Source organism: Rhinatrema bivittatum, chromosome 3 (genome assembly GCF_901001135.1).
Source record: "Rhinatrema bivittatum chromosome 3, aRhiBiv1.1, whole genome shotgun sequence".
NCBI lineage: Eukaryota > Metazoa > Chordata > Amphibia > Gymnophiona > Rhinatrematidae > Rhinatrema > Rhinatrema bivittatum.
In genome coordinates, this window is record NC_042617.1 from 248,739,394 (window position 1) to 248,764,551 (window position 25,158).

The 25,158-nt window shown below is 46.8% G+C and overlaps 1 protein-coding gene across 1 annotated transcript in view; it reads left to right on the forward strand.

Annotated features, from left to right (window-relative positions):
• Nucleotides 1-25,158, forward strand: part of HEATR5B (HEAT repeat containing 5B) — a 571,627-nt gene that overhangs the window by 119,529 nt on the left and 426,940 nt on the right. The window contains 2 exon segments of the mRNA XM_029594411.1: nt 14,135-14,385; nt 15,299-15,410. Of these exon segments, the coding sequence (XP_029450271.1) occupies nt 14,135-14,385; nt 15,299-15,410 (363 nt within the window).

Here is a 25,158-nt window from a genome sequence, read left to right on the forward strand (position 1 = left end):
AAAGGCGGGTTAACAGTGCGCTCCACCGGAGCGCACTGTACTGTATTGACCTGTATGAAACTACAGTGTGGGTTACTTTATCACTTTGCACTGTCCAAATTAAATTTTATCTGACATTTTAATGACCAGTCTTCCAATTCATGCGCATAACCATCGGGGTGTAGAGGTTATTAGTTTTGTTAACAACTATCCCAAGTTACTCCTCCTCCTGTGTGCTCATTTGAAATTTATAGGAGCTCTGCTAACCACAACTCAGGCAAAAGCCTTCCTTCCTCAGCAGAGAGCCACCAACTTGGCTCTCTGCTGAGGAAGGATGGCCATTGTGAAAGAGGTCCAGTGGAGTCAGACATCAGTTTGGCACATTTATATATTTATTTTGTTGAGGTTGTCAACAATGCATGTTACGCTTATGATACGTCTTTTCATGAGCAGAGCCCAATGGAACGTAAGATCACTGTGGCTACAGGCCACTCATGATCTGCGGGACTTCATCTGGGTCACTCAGCCCCTATGGCGCACACTGCCCTGGTGACGGGTCCAATCCAATCTGGTTCAGGTAATTCCGTTTCGAATTTCCCCATTTCTGCTAATTTTGACTACAGATACGTCCAACCTGAGCTGGAGAGCTCATGTAAATGGTCTCTGAACCCAGGGCTTGCGGTTTGCCCATGAACGGTTATGTGTCACAAACTTCCAGGAGCTCCAGGTGATCAGGTACACTCTATGGGCTTTGAGATAGACTGTCCCACAAAGTTGTCCTTGTCCAGATGGAGAATTGTTAAGTCAGCATTTTTTTAAGCTTCAGATTCTTCATTCCCTAAAACATTTGCTTTCAGCTCTTGATTTTAGAGCATTAGTGCAAGTGTTCATTTTGACCACATTAGACTAATACAGCTCACTATATGATGGATTTCTTAGCATACGGACAGGTGAATCCAAAACAGTGGATTATGTACCTCTACCAGGAGATGGAGCATAGCTGACATTCCCTGTACGTACCCGGATCAGTCCAGACAGTGGGTTGAGCCTCCTGCCCAGCAGTTGGAGACAGAGAAAAACTGAAAGGGTATCCTATATGAGGACAGTGCTCACTCTGCGCCCCTCAGGCACAGGTTTTAATGATCCAGAGTTTTAATGATCCAGAGTGAGCACTCACACAGGCCATTAAGGAACTTAAAATGTATTACAGTGGGTTCTGGTAGAATTAGACCTGTGTTCCGGAGAAACACACTGTATCAAGTGCAACAAGTACAAAATGCCTTCTCTGTATTAAATTCTGAAGAAGTCCTTGAGAAAAAGATTGAAGTGTTATCGGAAAAGAGAGAAAAAACCCAATGCATACAGAAATTCCAGATCAGAAACCAAAGAAAAAAGCTCATGGTGATGGATGACTCTGTCATCAGAGGCATTAATCTCTTCCCTTGCACAAATACAGAGAGAAAATTGGATAACAAAACTCAACTAAATATGTCACAAAAGGAGTCCAGGAACAGCAGTAACCTGAACGAAGAAAGCTGGAAAGCTATGAGCACAAATGCTCGTAGTTTGGGTAATAAAATCCCAGATCTGCAAGCCCTAATGGTGGAGGCGGACTTGGACATTGTTGCTGTCACGGAAATGTGGTTTACGGAATCTCATGACTGGGATACGGCAATACCAGACTATAACTTGTTAAGGAAGGACAGAGAGGATAGGAAAGGGGGAGGAGTGGCTCTTTATGTCAGAAACAATATCCAAGCATCTGAGCTGCAAGGAAGATGGGGCAATGAAGAAGCACTATGGGCCAACTTAAAAAAAAGATGGGGCATCCATTTTTATTGGAGTGGTTTACAGGCCTCCAAACCAAAAAGAAGAGCTGGACAGAGATCTGGTTGAAGACATCCACAGGATAGGAAAGAAAGGAGAAGTGGTGATCGTTGGAGACTTTAATATGCCAGATGTAGACTGGAGAATCCCATCTGCAGAATCTAATAATAGTAGAGAAATAGTAGATGCCCTGCAAGTAGCTTTGTTCAAACAAATGGTAATGGAACCCACGAGAGAAGGAGCTATACTCGACTTAGTGCTCACTAATATAGATAATGTCTCAGACGTCCAGGTGGGTGCCCACCTCAGCACCAGTGATCATCAAACGGTATGGTTTAATATCACAAAAAGGACATGGAAAAGAAGCACAAAAACCCAAGTTTTGCTGTTCAAAAACACAGACTTTGATGAAATGGGGAAGTACCTGGAGGAAGAACTAAAAGGCTGGGAGAAAGAGAGAGATGTGGATCAACAGTGGACCAATCTAAAAGGAGCAATTACCAAGGCAACTAATCTGTTAGGTTTCATTTTTCTTTTCTTTACTTTTCTATCTGGTTCTCAAAGGAGGTGGCTGACAAAATAAAGGCTAAAAGAACATTGTTCAAGAAATATAAAAGATCCCAAAAGGAGGAGCATAAAGAAGAATATCTGGTAGAACTGAGGGAGACAAAGAAATTAATCAAGATGGCAAAAAGTCAAGCGGAAGAGAGGATTGCCAAGGAGGTAAAGAGTGGTAACAAAACATTTTTCAGATACATCAGTGAAAAGAGAAGTTCAAAGTGGTATATTGAAATTGAAAGGTGGAAAGGATCAATGTGTGGAGAGAGACGAAGAAATGGCAGAAATATTAAATTAATACTTCAGTTCTGTGTTCACTAAAGAGGACCCTGGAGAAGGACCGTCACTAGTTAACAAGAAACTAGAGGGGAATGGAGTAGATGTAACTCCATTTACAGTAGAGAATGTATGGGAAGAGCTGAGGAAACTGAAAGTGGACAAAGCCATGGGGCCCGATGAAGTTCATCCCAGAATACTGAGGGAGCTCAGAGATGTGCTGGCGGGTCCACTGTGTGACCTGTTCAATAGATCCCTAGAAATGGGAGTGGTGCCGAGTGATTGGAGGAGAGCGGTGGTGGTCCCGCTTCACAAGAGTGGGAACAGAGAAGAGGCTGGTAACTACAGACCGGTTAGCCTCACTTCGGTGGTGGGAAAGGTAATGGAGTCACTGTTGAAAGAGAGAATAGTGAACTATCTACAGTCGGGAGAATTGCTGGACCAGAGGCAGCATGGATTCACCATTGGAAGATCCTGTCAGACAAATCTGATTGACTTTTTTGACTGGGTAACCAAGGAATTGGATCGAGGAAGAGCACTCGATGTCATCTACTTTGATTTCAGCAAAGCTTTTGACACTGTCCCGCACAGGAGACTGGTGAATAAAATGAGAAGCTTAGGAGTGAGTGCCGAGGTGGTGGCCTGGATTGCAAACTGGTTGACGGACAGAAGACAATGTGTGATGGTAAATGGAACTCTCTCTGAAGAGAGAGCGGTTTTAAGCGGTGTACCGCAGGGATCGGTGTTGGGACCGGTCCTTTTCAATATCTTTGTGAGCGACATTGCGGAAGGGATAGAAAGTAAGGTATGTCTTTTTGCGGATGACACTAAGATCTGCAACAGAGTGGACACGCCGGAAGGAGTGGAGAGAATGAGACTGGATTTAAGGAAGCTGGAAGAGTGGTTGAAGATATGGCAGCTGAGATTCAATGCCAAGAAGTGCAGAGTCATGCATATGGGGAGTGGAAATCCGAATGAACTGTATTCGATGGGGGGAGAAAGGCTGATGTGCACTGAGCAGGAGAGAGACCTTGGGGTGATGGTGTCTAATGATCTGAAGTCGGCGAAACAATGTGAGAAGGCGATAGCTAAAGCCAGAAGAATGCTGGGCTGCATAGAGAGAGGAATATCGAGTAAGAAAAGGGAAGTGATTATCCCCTTGTACAGGTCCTTGGTGAGACCTCACCTGGAGTATTGTGTTCAGTTCTGGAGACCTTATCTCCGAAGAGACAGAGACAAGATGGAGGCGGTCTAGAGAAGGGCGACCAAAAAGGTGGAAGGTCTTCATGAAATGACCTATGAGGAGAGATTAAAGAATCTAAATATGTACACCCTGGAGGAAAGGAGGAGCAGAGGTGATATGATACAGACTTTCAGATACTGGAAAGGTTTTAATGATCCAAAGACAACGACAAACCTTTTCAGTCGGAAAAAAATCAGCAGAACCAGGGGTCACGATTTGAAGCTCCAGGGAGGAAGATTCAGAACCAATGTCAGGAAGTATTTATTCACGGAGAGGGTGGTAGATGCCTGGAATGCCCTTCCGGAGGAAGTAGTGAAGACCAGAACTGTGAAGCACTTCAAAGGGGCGTGGGATAAACACTGTGGATCCATAAAGTCAAGAGGCCGTCAATGAAGAGTGGGTGGCTCGCCAGAATGACGGCTACTGCCTGGAGATAATATCCTTATTCAATAAACATACACATGGTTACTGTGACTCCAACATCACTCTAAGCTTCAACAGCAAGAGGAAATGTGGAAAAAAGGATTTGCACTCACAAAGCGGGGAGTAGCTGGCTTGTTACGGCGGTTACTACCCCAAACCAAATAAGCCTGATACTTCACTTTCAATGCATATCCAGCATAGCTCTCTGCTTTGACGGCAGGGGAGAAGAAAAACTGATACTTCACGCATATCCAGCATAGCTCTCTGCTTCGATGGCAGGGGAGAAGAAAAACAACCAATAAGGGCTGAATAACATAGTCTGGGTAAAACAAATAAGCATGGGTGTAGCTTGCTTATTGCGGCAGTTACTACCCCTAACTAATCAAGCTTGATATTTCACTCGGATGCAGCTCCATCACTGCTCTCTACATTAATGGCGGGGGTGGAAGGGAAATAGAACCAAAGAGCTAAGAGAAACAGATAAGTATGAGAAAAAAATGTGTGAAGCTTGCTGGGCAGACTTGATGGGCCGTTTTGGTCTTCTTCTGCCGTCATTTCTATGTTTCCATGTTTCTATGTTTCTCAGTATTTCTCTGTCTACAGCAGATGCAGACGGACAAACCAGCGCTTCCTTCTTCTTAGCTTTCCACGAAGTTTGTGCTATTAATGCACAGGTCTTTTCTGGCAAGCTTGAAAGAACAGGAGGATCCTCTCCCGGATCCCCTCCCTGGCTAAGATCCCTCGATTAGCCATCTGGCAGGGCTCTGGCACCCTGGACCCTCAGGGTGCCACCAGGGTGAGGACCATGCCGGGTGGGCCGTATCCTCCTGACCCTCCTCAGCCATCTCTTCTGCCAGATCCTGATCAAGACCCGGATTTGTCGTTAGCGAATCTGCCTGTCGAAGGAGATGATCCACAGGTCCTGAGATTGTTTAAACGAGAGGAGCTTGACCCGCTTATTCCTTTTGTTCTAGAGGAACTTGGGATTGAGGTCCTTTCAGAAGAATCTGTCTGTGCCTCCACTTCATGGACTGTGGACCCGGTCCTAGCGAGTCTGAGGGCTCCGCCTTGTATTTCCCCTTCCATCCTATGTTCATGCAATGGGAATGGGAGTCCCCCGAGTCTGGTCTCTGAGTGGATAGAGCAGTGGATAAGCTGTATCCCCTGCCTGATCAATCTCTTGAAATGCTTAAGATCCCCAGAGTAGATGTGTCTGTGTCCCCGTCACCAAACGCACCACCATCCTGGTGGTGGGAACAACGGCATTAAAGGATCTTCAGGACTGCAAATTGGAGCTCCATCTTAAAAGGATCTTTGAAGTTCTGGCTCTTGGAGTTCGGACCACAGTCTGTAGCAGTCTCATGCAGCGGGTTCAACAATTGCTCAGCATCCAGGACCTCCCGTCTGCAGAGGCGGAATGGCTGGAAGCTGCGGTAGCTTATGGGGCTGATGCCCTCTATGATCTCCTCCGGGTGCAGGCCAGAGCCATGGTCTCAGCCAGACGTCTCCTCTGGCTGAGGAATTAGGCTGCAGACTCCTCTTCTAAATCGCAGTTGGGCACTCTCCCCTTCAAGGGTAAGTTGCTTTTTGGTGAGGACCTGGAACAGCTTATCAAATCCTTAGGTGACAACAAGGTTCATAAGCTGCCTGAGGACCGCCTCAAACAGTCCAGGTAATCTTTTCTGTCGCGCTCTCGCTTCAGGGGGCAGCGCAGGTACAATAAACTGCAAAGAGCCTTTCAACGAAACACCTCCACACATCTCTGTAAACAAAACTTTCCAAATTTTCATGCATAATATCCATTAAAGAGAGGTTGGCTCCTTGCCCCCTCCTCTGTATATAGTATTTATTCTATTTTATTGCACTTTATATATTTATTGCTCCGCTCACCCCTTCTTTTTTTCCTACTCCAAGTTAAGGCTTCCTTGTTATAATGTAACTGTATGCTCTGTATCTCTTGTTGATTGGTTAATTGTATATTCTACTTAGTTCATTGTAAACCGAATTGATTTGATTTGTATCAAGAAAGTCGGTATATAAAAGCCTAAATAAATAAATAAAATCTCAAGCATGGTCTCATTCCTTTTGGGGCCGACGACCCTTCCGAGATGGTACCCACCAGGGCCCCGCCGCAAAGTCCTCGTAATGAGATACGGTCGTCCCATTCCTCTGTTCCAGACTTAGGTGGACGGCTGTCCCTATTTCTCGAGGAATGGGTCAAAATTACTTCGGATCAGTTGGGTCCTCGAGGTGATTGAAAGAGGTTACGCTTTAGAATTTGCTTGAGATCTCCCGGACCTCTACTTAATCTCTCCCTGCGGAACGCAGAAACAGCCAGCAGACTGCCAGACTTTCGACAGGTTTCAAGCACTCTGAGCCATAGTCCCGGTTCCCCCACAGGAGCAGGGGTCCGTCCAGTATTCCATCTCCTTCATCGTCCCCAAAAAGGATGGCTCCTTTCGCCTAATTCTGGAGCTCAAGAGAATCGACAGGGTGCTCAAGGTCCCCCACTTTCGCATGGAGACCCCGAGGGCTGTCATAGTGGCGGTTCACACAGGCGAATTCCTCGCCTCTCTCGATCTGACTGAGCCCTACCTTCACATCCCGATCCTCCAGGAACACCAAAAGTTTCTTCGTTTCCACATTCTGGGACAACACTGTCCGTTTCAGGCGCTCCCGTTCGTACTTGCCACCGCTTCCCGCACATTTACAAAGGTCATGGTGGTAGTGGCGGCCTTACTCCGGCAAGAGGGAGTCCTAGTCCACCCGTACCTGGACAACTTTCTCATTCGGGCGAAGTCAGAGGACTTGTGCGTGACAGCGGTCAACCGGGTCTTGTCGGTCCTCACCTCCCTCGGGTGGATAGTCAAGTTTTCCAAAAGCAACCTCAAGCCCTCTCAGGTCCTCGAATTCTTAGGAGCGCACTTCGACACCCGCGTGGGCAAAGTGTTGTTACCCGAGGCTCGTGCGCTCAAGCTTATGTTACACCTGTAAACCGTTGTGAAGGCCAGCGCCAAACATCAGTATATAAAAATCTATAAATAAATAAATCTGTTGTCCCCACGGCCTGGGATTATCTCCAGGTTCTGCGTTCTATGGCTTCAACTATAGATTTGGTTCCTTGGGCTTTTGCGCATATGTGTCCTTTACAGAAAGGTTTGCTGTCTCGCTGGGAGCCGGTCTCTGAGGAGTTTCGCATGCCCCTGCTGCTCTCTGATGTTACCATCGCCGACATGCAGTGGTGGCTCTCTCTCGCTCACCTATTGAAGGGGTTGCCCCTGAAAACACCTCAGTGGATTATTGTAACGACAGATGCCAGCCTCTCCAGTTGGGGAGCCGGTGTGTCAGACTCAGTCTACGCAGGGATGCTAGTCCCCAGTTCAATCCCACTGGCACATCAATCGCCTGGAGGCCCGAGCGATCCATCTGGCACTCAAGGCCTTTCTGCCCCTGATCCGTCGCAATGTGGTGAGAGTTCTCTCCGACAACGCCACCACAGTAGCCTACATCAATAGTCAGGGGGGCACCAGAAGTCGTCCGGTGGCCCTGGAAGCCAGCAAGCTGCTCGCCTGGGCAGAGCGTCACCTGGATCGGCTGACAGCCTTCCACATTGCGGGGAAGGAGAATGTTCAAACTGACTTCCTCAGTTGTCAATGGCTAGACCCCCGAGAGTGGGAATTGTCCGGGGCGATGGATCTGATAGTTCACAGGTGGGGCTGCCAGATTCTTCAGCCGCAGAAGGGAGCACTGCTCGGAAAGGGTGGATACCCTGGTTCTTCCCTGGCCTCACGATGTTCTCCTCTACGTGTCCGTCCTTCCCCCCCCCCCCCCCCCCCCCCCCATGGCCTCTGGTGGGAAAGATACTCAGAAGTAGAACTCCACAAGGGGCCCGTCATTCTCGTAGCGCCAGAGTGGCTTTGGAGGACTTGGTACGCGGATCTGGTGAACCTTGCGATGGACGGTCCTTTTCGCCTCTGTCACCTCCCAAACCTGCTTCGTCAGGGTCCAGTATTTTTCGATCAGGCGGATCGCTTTTGTCTAGCGGCCTGGCTTTTGAGCGGTGGAAACTGAGGAAGAAAGGGGTATAAGGAAGAAGTTATATCCACTCTGTTGTGGACCCGTAAGCCTTCTATCTATCTCACTTACGTTCTGGTATGGAGAGTGTTTGAGAATGTGTGTGCTGAGTCTGGAGTGCTGGAGCACAAGGCTTCGGTATCCCAGGTCCTCTCTTTCCTACAGAATGGCCTCTTCAAAGGTTTGTCTTTCAACTCTTTGCGGGTACAGGTTTCGGCTCTCGGTTCCCTCTTAGACAGTGTCTATGGTTACGTGCTGACTGTCCATCCGGATGTTGTTCGATTCCTCAAAGGGGCCAAGCATTTGAATCCGCCTGTCTGGGCTACTTGTCCTTTGTGGAGTCTTAATTTGGTGCTTCAAGTTCTTTGCGAGGCACCCTTTGAACGCCTCCGGCGGGCCACACTTAAGGACCTAACCCTTACAATGGAGTTTCTAGTTTCTATTTGCTCCGCCAGGAGAGTGTCCGAGCTCCAAGCTTTGTCTTGAAGGGAACCTTTTCTTCGCTTTTCTGATTCAGGGGTCTCCCTTAAAACGGTTCCATCATTCTTACCAAGGTTGTGTCTTCCTTTCATGTCAATCAGTCGGTGGAACTCCCTGCTTTTTCTTCAGAAGACTTTGCGAGCATGCCAGGCGGTGACCTATGGCGCCTTGATGTAGAGTACTACGGCAATATTTACAGGTCACAAATGAGTTTCGAGTCTCTGATCGTCTTTGTCTTGTGGAGTGGCCCAAATAAGGGAAACCAGGCTTCTAAGGCTACAATTGCTCGCTGGCTAAAGGAGGCGATTGCGTCTGCGTATATCTGTCGGGACTGGACAGTTCTGGAGGGCTTAAAGGCTCATTCTCTGCGTTCACAGGCTACTTCTTAGGCGGAGAGCCAATTGGTCTCTCCGCAAGAAATCTGCAGAGCGGCTACTTGGAAGTCTCTGCATACTTTTGCTTGTCATTATCACCTCGATGTACAGGTGCCAGTGTTTGGCTCCTTTGGAAGGCAGGTGCTTCGAGCGGGACTGTCTCGGTCCCACCCTATTTAGGGAAGCTTTGGTACATCCCACTGTCTGGACTGATCCAGGTACGTACAGGGAAAGGAAAATTGGTTCTTACCTACTAATTTTGTTCCTGTAGTATCATGGATCATTCCAGATTCCCTCCCTTTCTACTCTTTTTTTCAGACTGCTTGAAGTACTTTTTTCCTTCTCAGACATGGAGAATGCCTTCTTCCTTGCAGGTCTATTACATGACAAAACTATAAGGCACTGGATGTATCTACCACATAGATATCTTTATAAGAGCTGTTGTTTGCACTGTTGTAAATTCACATTATATTATTCAGGTTGAATATGGTTACATGCTTGATCTTATTCAGGTTCAATTTCCAGTTATGTTTATCTGCTTTGATAACGTTTATACTGAGGGGTGCAGGGTGAGTACTGTCCTCATATAGGATACCCTTTCAGTTTTTCTCTGTCTCCATCTGCTGGACAGGAGGCTCAACCCACTGTCTGGACTGATCCGTGGTACTATAGGAACGAAAATTAACAGGTAAGAACCAATTTTCCTTCACAGTATATATACCACTTTAGTGACAGCCCACTAGTATTCTCCATCTCCAGCAGATGGTGGACGTACATCTCGCTACTGTGGATTGCTTTAAAAAAAAAAAAAAAAAGATTATTCACCCCACTCTCCTGTGGTGATACTATATGGCTCCTCCTTCAGTTGAGAATTCCTGAGGTGATTTCTGTGGTCCCTCAGATGAGTGCCTTGGTCCGTTAGCTGGTTTTCAACTGGCATGGACTTAAGAACATAAGGTATACCATACTGGGTCAGACCAAGGGTCCATCAAGCCTAGTATCCGGTGTCCAATAGTGGCCAGCCAAGTCACAAGTACCTGGCAAGTACCCAAATATTAAATGAATAGATTCCAAGCTACTGATCCTCATTGATTGATAGCAGTTTATGGACTTCTCTAGGAACTTATCCAAACCTTTCTTAAACCCAGTTACACTAACTACCTTAACCACATCCTTTGGCAATGAATTCCAGAGCTTAATTATGCATTGAGTGAAAAGCAATTTTCTCTAACTTGTTTTAAATGATCTACTTGCTAACTTCATGGAGTGCCCCCTTAGTCTTTGTATTATCCGAAAGAGTAAATGACAGATTCTCATTTACCCATTCAAGTCTTTTCATGATTTTGTAGACCTCTATCGTATTACCCCCTCAGTTGTCTCTTCCCCAAGCTAACCATCCCTAATATCTTTAGCATTTTCTCATAGGGAACCATTCCATCATCTCTATCATTTTGGTCGCCCTTCTCTGTGCTTTCTCCAGTGCAACTATATCTTTTTAGAGATATGGTGACCAGACTTGTACACAGTATTCAAGGTGCGGTCTCACCATGGAGCGATACAGAGTCATTATGACTTAGCTGGGAAAAAAAAAAAGCTGAAAGGCAAGCGGGTGTAGGAAGCCGAGCACGGGTGGTGAAGGTCTATGCCCTCTCTCCTTGCAGTCTAAGACTGACCTTGTCCTTAGCTGGTATGGGCTGATGTCGGATAAGGGTAATTAAAAAATAAATAAATAAATAAATAAAGAGAAGGGGAGTTGAGTAGGAATTCCTACCCCTTTCCCGGTCTCTGTGCGTGGCACGTGATCCAGAGTCATTCTTGCCTCCGGTGGAGTTCATGGGACAGGGGTAGCCTGGGGGAGGGTTGAGCAGCCTGTGGCTAGGCCCTGCTCTAAGGCTTGTCTGGTTCACTGCGTGGTAGGCTGTGGCAGTGTTTTTACACACTGCAGACTGCCCTCTTCAGTTTCCGTTCATATCGTGCTTGTACACCTGATTGGGCGCCCTAGTAGCCCCTGCCGGGGTCCCCACGTGGGTGCTCGCACACTATCTGAGCATCCTGGGGGAGCTCAGTTGGGCACTTACATAGGCACGATGTTGTGCGCCTTATTGTGGACATCTAATATTTTGGATGCACTATTATTAGACACCTGTTTAGGCTTCTTTGCTATGGGGGGGCCATCAGTCTGCCAATGCATCTTAAGTGTCTTGCCCTATGTGTTGCTTGTCATATTCGGGCATCTCAGCCTGGCGTTCCCTCTAATTTGTGTCAGCTCTGTTTGGAGGCTCAGGGAGAATTATCTGTCTGATTTTACTGGTTGTTCTCAGCCTGGTGCAAGAATGGAAAAAGAGCTGTCAGAAGGGTCCCTAGATTTTGGAGCTCCCCTAACTGGTTTGTCAGCAGGGGAAGTTAGTTCAGTGGGCACAGGATAACTGCTCCCTTGTTTTGGCATGGATCGTTCTGCTTTTTTTTTTTTTTTTGGGTAGAACGTTTTCAAGGACTGAACTCCTTCCTTCAGGTGCAATCTCCAGCCAATCTTAAGTCAGGATCGCAAGTGATGAAATCCTGCATGCCTGGTGCTGCGGGTAAGTGTCAGGGTATGTCTGGAGCAGGTCTTCCTGATAAGGATCCAAATGGCATGGTTGATGAGACCGATCCTTACTCCCTGGAGGATGGGGAAATTCCTCTGGGATTAGAGTCATTTAGAACGGTTGTGGCTCTTTCATAGAGAGAGGTTACTGGCTCTGATTTCCCAGACATTGAAGATGCTGGGAGTACTTGGGGCTGAATCTGTCTGAGCCAAAGAAAGATGCATTTTGATTTCCTTGCATAAAGCCTCATACTTTTTCCCTGTTAGGGAGGCCATTCAAGAATTAATTGATCTTGAATGGGGTGCCCCAGAAGCTAATTTTAAAGGGGGGATGAGTCTTTGAAGGACTGTACCCCCTGGATCCAGTTTCGAGAGAGCAGCTGGATCCCAAAGGTGGATGCACTTGTGTGTGCTGTTACCAAGCAGACAACTATTCCTGTGGAAGGGGGGAAGCAGCCTTGTAGGATGCACAGGATAGGAGAATTGAGGCTATCTTTAAGCAGGTCTTTGAAGCAGTGCCATTGAATTTGCAGATAGCTTCCTGTTGTTCCCTGGTGGCATGCTCTTGTTTACTGCTCTCTCAGGAGATTGATGAATATGATGTAAATTCCAGGGCAGTGATGGAACCAGCAGCCACCTTTTTGGCAATCGCAGGCTGCGATTTGTTCTACACTTTGGCCAGAGGGATGGCTTCAGTAATAGCTGCTAGGTGTCAGCTATGGTTGAGAAATTGATCAGCCGATACAACCTTGAAGTCTAACCTCACAAAGTCACCCTTTAAAGGCTTGCTCTTATTTGGGAGTGAGCTGGAGAAAATGGCCAGTAAGTGGAGTGAGTCCCTGGGTCCTCGATTACCAGCGGATAAGAAACGAGCATGGTGATTCTTCAGCATGAGAGGTCATACTAGGTGGTTCAGACGTTTTCAACCCTACAGAGGAGTTGCTTTTCAGAGTATGCGACTTTCGGGTAGATCTCAGTTCTTGCAGCCCAGAGAGGGTGCAGGCTTAGGTAACTGAGCACTCCAAGCTTCCCAGTTGAAGGTGTGCCAACCCACCTCTGGGAACAGGAAGGTAGGAGGTTACCACTTTTTTTTTTTTTTTTTAATTAGAGGTGGGTCGAGATCACGACAGACCAGCGGGTTCTGTAATTGAGCGATGGCTACGCACTGGAGTTTCGCTTAATTAGAGGTGGGTCGAGATCTCAACAGACCAGCGGGTTCTGTAATTGATGAGCGATGGCTACGCACTGGAGTTTCGCAGTGTTCCTCAGGATATGTTCATGGTGTCTCCCTGCAACTTTCTACAGAAGAGACAGGCAGTGGAGTGTACGTTGTCAAGACTCCTTATCTTGCGGGCTTTGGTTCCGGTGCCCATTTCTCAGGAAAATACGGGCCAATATTCCATTTATTTTGTTTTGCCCAAGAAAGAGGGCTCTTATTGTCCTGGATCTCAAAGGAGTCTACCATCATTTGTGTGTGACTTGTTTTCACATGGAAACCTTGCTCTCAGTGATATTGGCAGTACAGTAGGGAGATCTTGACATCTCTGGATCTGTCCAAGGCATACCTATCTATTCCCATCCAACTAGAGCAGCGATTCTCAACCGGTGTGTCGCAGGGCCGAAGAGCGGAGAGACCCTGTGAGCCATCACCGGAGGCACTGCCGGCGGGACTGAAGAGCGGAGAGACTCTGTGCGCCGCCGGAGGTCAGGCTGGCGGCTGAAGAGTGGAGGCCAGGCTTATTTGGCCAAACAATGAGAAGAGGCTCCATGTGAGCTTGTGTGTGATTGAGTGGCGGCTTTGTGTGCCTGTGGAAGAATTGGGTGCAAGAGCATTTGTGTGTGATTGAAAGAGATTGGTCAGAGGTGATGTGTTTCTGTGAGAGAGAGACAGCTGGTCAGGGAGGGGACTGGTGTGTGTGTGTGACTGGTTGCGGGCCCTAAGGAAGAAGACTGTGAGGACAGAGCTTCAGCAGCCAGTACTGCTTCTTTTTTCGCTCTTCTTTTTGCTATGTTACGAGACTGAAGGGGGAACTCTCATTGACACACGCGGATAGTAGCAGACTGGGCATGTTCAGTCTGCTGGTCAAAGCTTCAGGCTCCACTGGATGATGTCACCCACATGTGAGGACTAACATCCTGCTGTCCTAGGAGAGCACCTTTTACAGGTAAGCAACTGCCCTTTACATAAATCAAGCTTTATGGTACAAATATATTACTATTACAAGAAGTTTAGGATGAGGAAGATGTGAATAAATATATTCTAGACTAGACTAGCTATCAGCCATTGATTAAATTGTTGTAATTCTTTGTGTTCAGGCCTCCTGGAGACAGTAACTTCAGTCCTCCTTCATCCAAGCATGGCTGCTCGACTTGCTGCTGCGTGGTGCTTGCGCTGTGTGGCTGTGGCTTTGCCTTATCAGCTGACTCCATTGCTCGAAAGGTGTGCTGAAAGACTTAACAACCTAAAGACATCCCCAGAAGCTGTTAGTGGCTACAGTTTTGCTATGGCTGCTTTACTAGGAGGTGTGCACCAGTGCCCTCTTGGTATTCCTCATGCCAAAGGAAAGGTGAGGCTCTGATAACAACTGGAAAACGTAATCTTTTTGTTTTTAAATCTCCTTTATAGGCTATCTGCCATAGATGTAGCTCTGTTAGTCTGAGGTAGCAAAAACAGCACAACAGCTGATGGCAATTTTATATTGATCTATTGAGGCATAAGCTGTCTAGGACTGGCAGATATAACTGATGAAGTGGCCTGTAGCCCTCAAATTTTAAGCCTCAAAAAAATGTTCGTCTATAGCTAGCCATCGGTTTTTGTGCTGTTTTTGTAGGTTACCTTGTGGCCTGAACTAAGAAAGGTCAGAAGAGAAATATCCCTAGATTTGAACACACTGTTATACAATGGCAAATTAAGTATTTATTTTATTTATTTGTGGGTTTTGTATACCGACATTCGTAAGACAACATCCTATCTGTTTCCAGGTAACATCGAACGTAGCAACAGTGCTTTACAATAAACAGGGAGCAAAGGAAACTGGGAAGAGCAAGGAGTACATTGTGAACAGAGGATAACTATTTTAGATATAAAACAAAAACGCAGGAGGAGTATGGGGCAGGGGGATGGGGGGTGAAATATGAAATTTGTACATATTTACATTAATTTGGTACAATAGGCATAGCACAGGTTAAAATAACAAGCTGAAAAATAGATGTACAAGGCAAAGGGTGCGAGGGGAAGGGGAGGTGGTGAAGGGAGGGGAAGGATCAAGTGAAGACTTGTCTGAATAACCATGTTTTAAGTTTTTGTTTACATTTTTTGGGGCATAGTTTCTGCCGAATGTCAGTAGTGGATAATGTCCTATTTAAATAAGTTATAAACATTTGTCTATTAAGTACCAGCACATTTAAGAATGTTCAACCTTTCAGATTTTTGAGGTTAATTCAGTTTTAACTTATGTGATGCTTTTTACCCCTTGGCAGATGGTGGTTAGCATAGCTGAAGATCTCTTACGTACTGCTTCACAAAACAGCAGATTGTCTTTGCCACGGACTCAAGCAGGGTGGTTGCTGTTTGGTGCACTGATGACTTTGGGTATGTGTTTGAATTTTCTTTATAATGCTATACATAAAATTCTAAACACCTCTTCTGCAATGCCATAGATGTAAGATTTTGTCCAAAGATAAACATTCCGATAAGAATTACACACACAAATCATATTTTTCTCATACCATCTCAGCAGAATCTCTTCCATGATAGAATTGTGGGTTGTGTTTTTTTTTTTTTTTTTTTTTTTTTAAGTTCCCTCAGTTCTTTTCTGCTGATGGACCAGAAGGAACCTGCATACAAACCTGCATCTCTTCTGATCAGCTCATGCATGAGTTTTGTTATTTTGGAAAAGTTAGATATTTTTTGTTGTCATTGACAAGTTTCCTGTTTCAGCTGGTCCTGGGACCCTATAATTTAAAGAACTGCTCCTAATGCAAATAGGGGTCAAATGGTTGGTTTTAAATGCTCAGACTATTTCTTTTAGCTGTTGGCTATGGAAAGAAAAGGCTTTGTGTTTACTTGGTTGAAAAATAAAAGCACAGATTTGTGTTATTCTGGAAACCAGATGAAGACTCTGGGCATCTGATGGAGATTGGGATATAATGTAGCTCTCAGTTCATTGATACCCAGATGTACAGAACCAAGAATGTGCGGTCCTCTCATATTGAGTGGATGCTTGATTTAGTATGCAGTTTTGAGAAGCAGGAATATTGATGCACTAGTGAAGGTCTTGATAACTAATCTGTTGTACATAACTTTTGGGACTCAAAGACTGGGAGAAAATGGGTGAGGTGGAACAACAGTGGGCCATATTAAAAGGAGCTATTACAAAGGCCACAAATCTATATGTTATAAAAGTAAATAAAGAGGAAAAAGAAACCTTTCTGGTTCTCGAAAGGTGGCTGAAAAAAATAAAGGCAAAAAACAGCATTCAAGAAGTATAAAGGATCTCAAAAAGAGGAACACAGGGAAGAAAATCTGGTGAAACTGAGGGAGATGAAGAAAAAATTAGGAAAGCAAAAGGTTAGGTGGAATAAAGGATTGCCAAAGTGAGGTGACAAAACATTTTTCAGATATATCAGAGAAAGAAGGGAGGCCTGAAGTGTTATAGTGAAATTGAAAGGTGTAGAGAGAGATGAAGAAATATTAAGCAAATACTTCAATTTGATATTCACTAAAGAAGACCCTGGAGAAGAACCACTGCTGGCTGAAAAGTTCCTAGAACTTTGACTGGTACACTGAGCATGCCCAGCATGCCACTAACCCTATGGCCACACGGGGTCCCCCTTCAGTCTCTTTTTTTCCGCACAGCAGTTGCCTCGCGGGTTTAGGAGCTCTGAGAGATTTCTCTCAAATTTTTCCTCATGGAAAACTCGAAGATTTTTTCTTATTTTCCCCTAACACCAAGGTCCCCCATCACGCACCGAACTCCTCCATCGTTGGTAAAATACCACCGCGTATTCCTGTTTGGTTCCCGGCGGTGTACTTTTGGTGCCCGGTGGCCACCGACCACGCACTGCCAAACCTTTTTCAAAAATGGCAACCGGTTTTCGAAAGTGCCCCAAGTGTCCGAGGACTATGTCCATAACGGACCCGCACGAAGTTTGTGTGCTATGTCTCGGTGCGCACGACTAGAAAAGATGGAACACTTGTTTACCTCCAAGCGAGTGTCTCCATCGACCTCTGGTAAGACCGCGCCGAGTCAAAAGGAGTCATCTCCCTCAGATCCCTCTCATTCGACACCTCGTAAGGACGCAGGAGCGGGTGACTGTCCGTCACCGACATCGACCCACTCTAAAACATTGTCGTCCTCTGCACCGGAGAAGGACCGGGCCGAGCACCGAGGGAAACATCACCATCGACATTGACGAGAATTGCCGTCTGCTACCGCCACCGATATCGAAACAACATCTGTCTCCACTGAGCCGCCTTCAAAGAGGGCCCAGGGAGAAGAGCCCCCATCCTCTTCTGGAACCGGGACCCCGAGGCTTTCCCCACAGATATCGGTGCCAGGCACCGAGCCGCCACAGACCTCTGTGGACGCTTCGGTGAAGCCTAGCCTGCCCTCCTACCCCATGTGCCGTGCCACCCACGACACCTTTTCGGGAGAAATTGAACCGGATGGTCCAAGAGGCAGTGCTAAATGCTCTTCGTGGCTTTCAGTTGCCACTGGCACCAGCTCCCATGCCTCCGCCAGAACTGGCACCTTCGATGCTGGCTCTGCTCCTCGAGCATTTAGACACCCTCATCGGTGCCTTGCCATAGATACCCACTCCTTTGGGTACCTTGCCACCGAGCCAACTGCTGATCCCTACTCCCGACTCCTATACAGATACCAGTATCTTCAGAGGAAGAGGATTCGGGCTCATCCCCCTCAAAAGCCATCGATGCCGATGCCAGGACCCTCAGGTCTTTCAGTCCATCGACGCCCATCATCTGCACTGGTGCCATCTGTGCTGGTGCTGCCGGCGTCGATATTGGTACCTTCTATATCGATACCTCACAGTTCATCAGCGCCACTTTCCCTTCCTCTTGGGTTTAGCTTTCTTCCTCCTGGAGGCCCGGCAGGTGGAAAGGGAGCCTCCCTATGACTCATGGGATGACGCTTCCTCCGAACACTCCTCACAAGCTTCTAAGGAACTTCTTTCTGAGCCTTCACCCCTGGAGGAAAGACGCCGTTCTCCAGAAGACCTCTCCTTCGCTAGTTTCATTAAAGAAATGTCTGAAACTATTCCATTCTAATTGGAGACGGAGAAGGATTCCAGGCATAAAATGCTGGAAGGCCTACAATTTGTGGATGCTCCAAAAGAAGTTATGGCAGTTCCTGTACATGAGGTTCTGGGTGCTCCCAGAGCGCCTCTGGGAGCACCCAGGAACTGTGCTTACAGTAAATAGAAAACGCCACATGCCTGGTACAGCAAAGCCCAGGATTTCAGAAAAGCCAATTGCCCCACCAATCTGTGTTGGTAGATTCGGCTCAGAAAAAAGCCAAAAGATCCCTTCCTCACTCCTCTGCCCCTCCTGGAAAGGAGCAAAAGGCATTGGACGCCTTAGGCCGCAGGGTTCTTTAAAGGGTCAATGCTAACAGCCCATCAGCTTTATATGACCCAATACAATAGAAATCCTTGGAAGCAAGTCCAGGAATTCACTGAGACCCTGCCTGAACAATTCCGGGAAGGCTTGACTTCAATCCTACAGAAAAGATTTGAAGCTGGAAAGCATGAGGTCAGGGCAGCGTATGATGCTTTTGAAACAGCATCTAGAGTTTCAGCAGCTGGGATTAGTGCCAGGCTCAGGGCTTGGCTTTAAAGCCTCTGACCTCCGCCCAGAGGTACAGGACAAATTGGCTGATCTTCCCTGCACAGGGGACAGTTTATTTGGTGTCAAGATCCAGGAGGCAGTAGCACAGCTCAAGGATCATCACAAAACCCTGCGCCCAACTGTCCACTGTCACTTCAGATACCCCTGCTACAGCCCGACGAGGCATGAGAAGGGATACCAGAAAGCAAATTTATAGGCCACGCAGGTATTACCCGCCTACAGCCCGGCCTTCTCATAGAGGCCAACCTCGTCAGCACAAAATCCCTAGAACACAGCCAGCCCCCCAGACTGGTCCTGCAGCAGGGTTTTGACTCCTATATAAACAGCAGAAGTCACCTTCCCTTGTACCCCCCAACCAGCTTACCAGTGGGAGGCCGCCTGTGCCACTTTGCCAACAAATGGCACTCAGTCACCACCGACCGATGGGTACGGTCTATCATAACCCACGGTTACCATCTCAACTTCCTTTCTGTGCCCCCAGACTCCCCGCCCATCCCGGCGTGGAGCCTGAGCGATCACACAGTGCTCCTTGAGGCAGAACTCTCTCTATCCTACTGCAGTCCAGGGGTTCTACTCCCGATACTTTTTAATCCCGAAAAAAACCCGGCAGCATACGTCCTATCATGGACCTCCACGCCCTAAACAAATACCTTCACAAGGCCCCACATGTGAGGACTACATCCTGCTGTCCTGGGAGAATACCTGTTACAGGTAAGCAACTCTGCTTTCCTTCGGTTAAAATGGCCTGTTTATGTGAGACATGTAAACGTGCTGTTTCTATTATTGCCTCATTGCTGTGGAATGCCTTACCCACTGTTTTGTGGGATATTTTGGGTATTGTTCAGGAAACTATTGAAGGCTCATCTCTTTGGAGTTGCTTTTGAAAAGCTTTGTAACTAGGCAGGATGAGGTGAGTATGCTGGATTTTAATTTTATTTCTGTATTTTGTGTCTTATATGTTTGTTTTTGAGGTATTGTAATATTTGATTGTAACATATTTTATTGTATGTTTGATATTGTATTGTAATCTGGTTAAAGCGACTGAATCATCATAAGCAAACTATAAAAGATTTTAAATAAATATATATGCCATCTTATTCAATCCATGTACAACAGATCTGACATGGTGGCCCACTCCTTATCAGTCTCCATCGGAGAACGCTGAATGGCTTGATTAAGGGCCAGTTGTTTGTGCAATGATGTTCACGATAAGCTAGTGAATGTTCTCTGCCTGGGAGATCTCTTCTTTGGAAGCAAACTCAGGGAGACAGTTGTTCCTATCAAAGAGCAAAATTTAGCAGTCTGGTCCCGCTGGATGACTTTGAGATGGCCCTACTTCACTTTTAAGCAATCATACTTTCAAAGATGCTCATTCCAGCAGTACTATGCTCCTCCCATGTTTCTGCAGTAACTTCTGGTGCAAGGCTGACAGCGTGAAAGACGCCAACTAAAAGCAATGCAGCAGGTCCTGCCAAAACCTGGACCAGGTTTTTGACAAATCTCCAATTCCAGTACTCATCCTTCTAGTAGGGGGGAGACTTCATATTTCCTTTAGAGGAATAGCACAAAATTACTAAGGATCGCTAGATACTCAATATAGTAGATTCTGGTTACCACTTGTATTTCTCTAGACTTTCATGTTTCCCAATTGCTCAGCCTTCATTCTGCATTTGTCTCACTCAGTGCAGCTTTGCCTGGAGGTGGAGTTGCTCCTCATAAGTGAGTGATAGAACTTGTCTGGCTTGACCAACATAACCAAGGATCCTACTCCTGCTGTTTTCTCATCTCCAAAACATCCAGAGGATTTAAGAAGTCTGAACAAGAATCTTTTGCAGGAGAAATTCAATATGAACTGCCTTCATGCCTTTCATTGGGGGGGGGGGGGAGAACGACTTGATATGTGCTCTGGATCTGAAGGATGCATATACCCATATCCATCTATCCCTCCCACTGTCACCATCCGTGATTGTGGTGGAATCCTATCATTGCCAGCACCAGGTGCTCCCCTGTGGTCTCTTGGCAGCACCATGGGCCTTTACCAAATGCCTAGCTATGGTAGCACATCTCCATCGGAGCATTTGTGTTTTCCCTTATTAGAAAGAGTGGATGGTTACAGCGACTTCTTAGGAAGGAGGGTTGAACTCCCTGCAGAAGAAAATTCATCTCCTACATTACTTAGGATTCCTGGTGAATTTTGAAAAATTGACCCTGATCCTATCTCAGTAAATCAGATTCACCAGGGCAAGGAATAGACTCTCTGCAGGAGTGAGCGTTTCTTCCAACAGATCAAGCAACACTTCTCAGAACTCTGTCTTATCGCTTGGTGAACACAGAACAGCCAGTAGCCAAAGAAGTGTTTAGTTGTCCTCTGCCACAAAGCAGTGGTTCACGTAGTATTGCTAACCTGCATCTATTTGAGAATTTGAAATGGGGCCTCCAATCCCAATAGGTTCAGCTGGCTCAACTCTTAACTTAGTGAATGTCTTGCAGGAAATGAAATGAGAGCTCCCCGGTGGCTAGACTTGTGCATTTTACAAGAAGGGGCTTCCTTCTGTCTACTTCCTTATTAGGTGACATTAGCAACAAATGCCTTCATCAAGGGATGGGGGGGACACATGGGTCTCTTCCAGTCCTGGTTAGCAGTAGAAGGGAGTTTTGTCAGAGGGAGAAGTAGTAATTAGCCTTAGCAATCCCTGAGTGGGAATTGAACCCTGGCTTCCCTGGTTCAGGGCCCATTGCTCTGACCACTAGACTGACTCCACTCCAGAACCACTCCACTCCAACAATTTTCAAATCAACCTGTTGGAACTGAGCAATCAGACATGCTTTTTCCCGTCTTCTTGATGGAAAGAGAACTTCTCATCCAAACTATCAACCAAGTAGCCATGTTTTATGTCAACAAGCAAGAAGACACATGATCCATGACGTCTCTGCCAAGCAACCTATCTTCTGGGGATTGAAAAGTTATAGTAAATTTAGATACGCAGTTTTGTGCAGCTTGTTCGTCCAATAGTCTTTTTTTCTCCACTGTAGGGTCTGGGTTACATTTTCAGTAAGTGCTCCGCTACAGCCCTTGGCTTGGAACTCTCCATGTAGCATTGCTAATTCAGCCCTGCTTGTCAATGAAGAGAGTTTGCTTACCATAAATTGTGTTCTCTGTAGACAGCATTATGAATTAGCCATGCTAAATACCCACCTACCTCCCTGGAGAGCTGACTGCCTAGCTAGACTTTAGCTCCAAAATCGACTGAGGGGTTCAAGGCAACCCCCATATAGGAGCTCCCGCACATGCTCATAGAACAAAAGCTCTAGGAACGTAAAGAAGGGTCTATGAAAAATAAGAATGGACACAGTTGGGGCTTTTTAACAGTTACAATGAACATTAAGGACATTATAAACATAGAATATGTACAGTAATAGCTTCTTTTATAAAGTTGATGATAGAGGTGACTAAAACTAGTCATAGTCTGGCTTGCTGACACCTTTTTAGAGCATCTTGTTTCACAAGTGTCAACAGTATAGACAATTTGGTTTAGTTTCATATTTTTCTTAGGTAATTTGTTGTGGGACAATTTTTCACTTTTGATTTTGTAATTACTTCGATATATAACCTATCTTGAACTCCTTGGCTGGAAAAGCATGTCATAAATGCCAATGATGAACATCCATAATGCTTTTGAACATATCTGTAGTGTGGCTGCATCTTGAGTATTGTATGGATTTCTAGTCAGCCCATCTCAAAAAGATAGGTATAGCAGAATCAGAAAAGGTACAGAGAAGGGCAACAAAAATGATTAAAGGAATACAACAGCTTCCTTATGAGAAATAGTTTGGAGAAGAGACCTTTAAAAGAGAATATGATATTTGGGGTGGAACGGTTATTTCTCATCCTGCTACACCAGTCCAGAATGATTAGGTTTTTCTCACAGGACAAGCAGGATGGTAGTCCTCACATATGGGTGACAACACAGGATGGAGCCCAATCACGGAACACTTTTGTCAAAGTTTCTAGAACTTTGACTGGCACCTACTGGGCATGCCCAGCATGGCACTAAACCTGCAGCCAGCAGGGGTCCCCCTCAGTCTTCTTTTTTCCACACAGCAGTAGACACACGGGTTAAGGAGCTCCACAGAGATTCCTGACAGGAATTTTCCTCACGGAATTACTAAAAATGTTCATACCCCACAGGGGTCCCTCCTTTGAATTTTTGACTCCACGGTACTCCGGTAAGTTTTTACCCGTTTTCGGCCTATTCCCGTTAAGTTTGGCCCTCGCGGCCTACTGGCCGTCGACCATACCGTGGCTCAATTTTTTTCAGAGGCCATGGCATCGGAGTTCCATCTGTGCCCGGACTGTACTCGCACCATGTCCATAACAGACCCTCATAAAGTGCCTGTAATGTGTCTTGGGTGTGAGCATGATGTCTTGACCTGCACCAAATGTGCCTTAATGACACCTAAAGGTCGCAAGGCCAGAATGGAGAAGATGGAACTTCTCTTCCATTCTCAAACCCCGACGCAGTCTATTGCATTGACGTCGTCTGAACCGGCACCGTCCACTTCGCGCCAGTATCGGCCACCGGCCGGTGACCGCCCGGCATCGGCGACTTCTCGGCCTTCGACTACCTCTACCCCCCCCTTCCCAGGACCGAGGGGATCGTAGAGAGAAACATCGGCATCGACACCGGAAGTCTCAGATCATCGAAGGAAAGTCATCGACCTCGCCATCGTCCGAGCCGCCATCGAAGAAACCCCGACCAGAAAAGGCACCGACCTTTTCTGCGACCGGGTCACCGAGGCAACCCTCACCCGGATGAGTATCTGGAGCCGCGACTCCGCCTTTAACGGTGGTCCCTCCGGCTATGCCTCTGCCTCCTTCTTCCCTTCCGGAGCAGGGGCTGCTTGCTCCAGGTCTCCATGAAGAACTGGACCAGATGGTTCAGGAGACCATCGATAAGGCGATGCACAGACTCCAGGGTCCCCCGGCACCGAAATCGGTGCCAGTCGTGGAACCGACCATCGATCCCATTCCGGCAGCATTGGCACCGCTGCTCTCGAAGATGGAAGCGCTTATAGCCGCTTTTCCACTGATGGATCCTGGGTCACCGATGGCTCTGGTGCCTTCCCCGCTTACTCTGTCATCGGAAGGAGAAACACCATTCCGCCATCGGGTGTCCTGCCGATGCACCCATCGGCGCCACCAATCCATCCATCTATGCCCTCGATGCCTGCACCGGTGCCCTTGATGCCTTCATCAGCACTTCCCTTGATGCCTTCGGAGCCTAGATCGGGACCTTCAGGAATACCATCGTCCTGTCCTTCTCAGGTTCCTAGAGGTGCAGGTGCTGATCCCTATGACACCTGGACCGACTATTCTTCTCAAGACACCGATGACTTGAACGAAATGTCTGAATTGGTTCCCTTCCAATTGCAGACTGAACAAGATGACAGACATCAAATGATGGAACTGTTACAATTCCTGGATGCTCCCAAGGAAATAACCTCCATCCCTATTCACCAGGTTCTTTTGGATCTCCTCAAAAAGAACTGGGAACACCCTGGTTCTGTTGCTCCAGTCAACAGAAAAGCTGGTACCACTTATTTGGTCCAGTCAGCCCCAGGATTCCAGACACCTCAGCTGGATCACCAATCTGTGGTTGTAGAATCTGCCCAAAAGAGGGCAAAAAGATCAAAACCCCACTCTTCCTTTCCCCCAGGTAAGGAGCAGAAATTCCTGGATGCCATTGGCCAGCGTGTCTTCCAGGGATCAATGCTCATCTCTCAGATCGCCTCTTACCAGCTGTATATGACCAAGTGCAACAGGGTCTTATTCAAGCAGATACAGGACTTTGCAGAGTCCCTGCCTCAGCAACTCCAGGAACAGTTTGAGGCAGGGAATCATGAAATAAGATCCTCTTATATCTTCGACACCGCTTCCAGGGTGTCTGCAACTGCTATTCGGCAAGAAGGTGGGCCTGGCTTAAATCTTCTGACTTGCGCCCTGAGGTACAAGACAGATTATCTGATCTGCCCTGCATAGGAGACAATCTGTTTGGTGAACAGATTCAGCGGACAGTGGCAGAACTCAAGGAGCATCATGAGACCCTTCGCCAGCTCACTCTGATGCCCTCTGAGTATTCTTCCAAACAGCCATTCAGGAAGGATACTACAAAGCCATTCTTCTGTCCAAAGAAATCCTATCCACCACCGTCTAGAACTCGTTCCACAAGACCTTTCCAAAAGGCCCAGTCTCGTCAACCTCGTAAACAAAAGCCACAAGCAGCTCCTCAGCTGGGCCCTGTTTCCGGCTTTTGACTCCTGCAGAGAGAGCAACAGCCAGTTCCCACTGCCTCAGATACCAGTGGAAGGTCGATTGTGCCATTTCAACAACAGGTGGCACACAATCACTTTAGACCAGTAGGTCCTTGCCATAATCTCTCAAGGTTATCGCCTGAACTTTCTCTCCATTCCA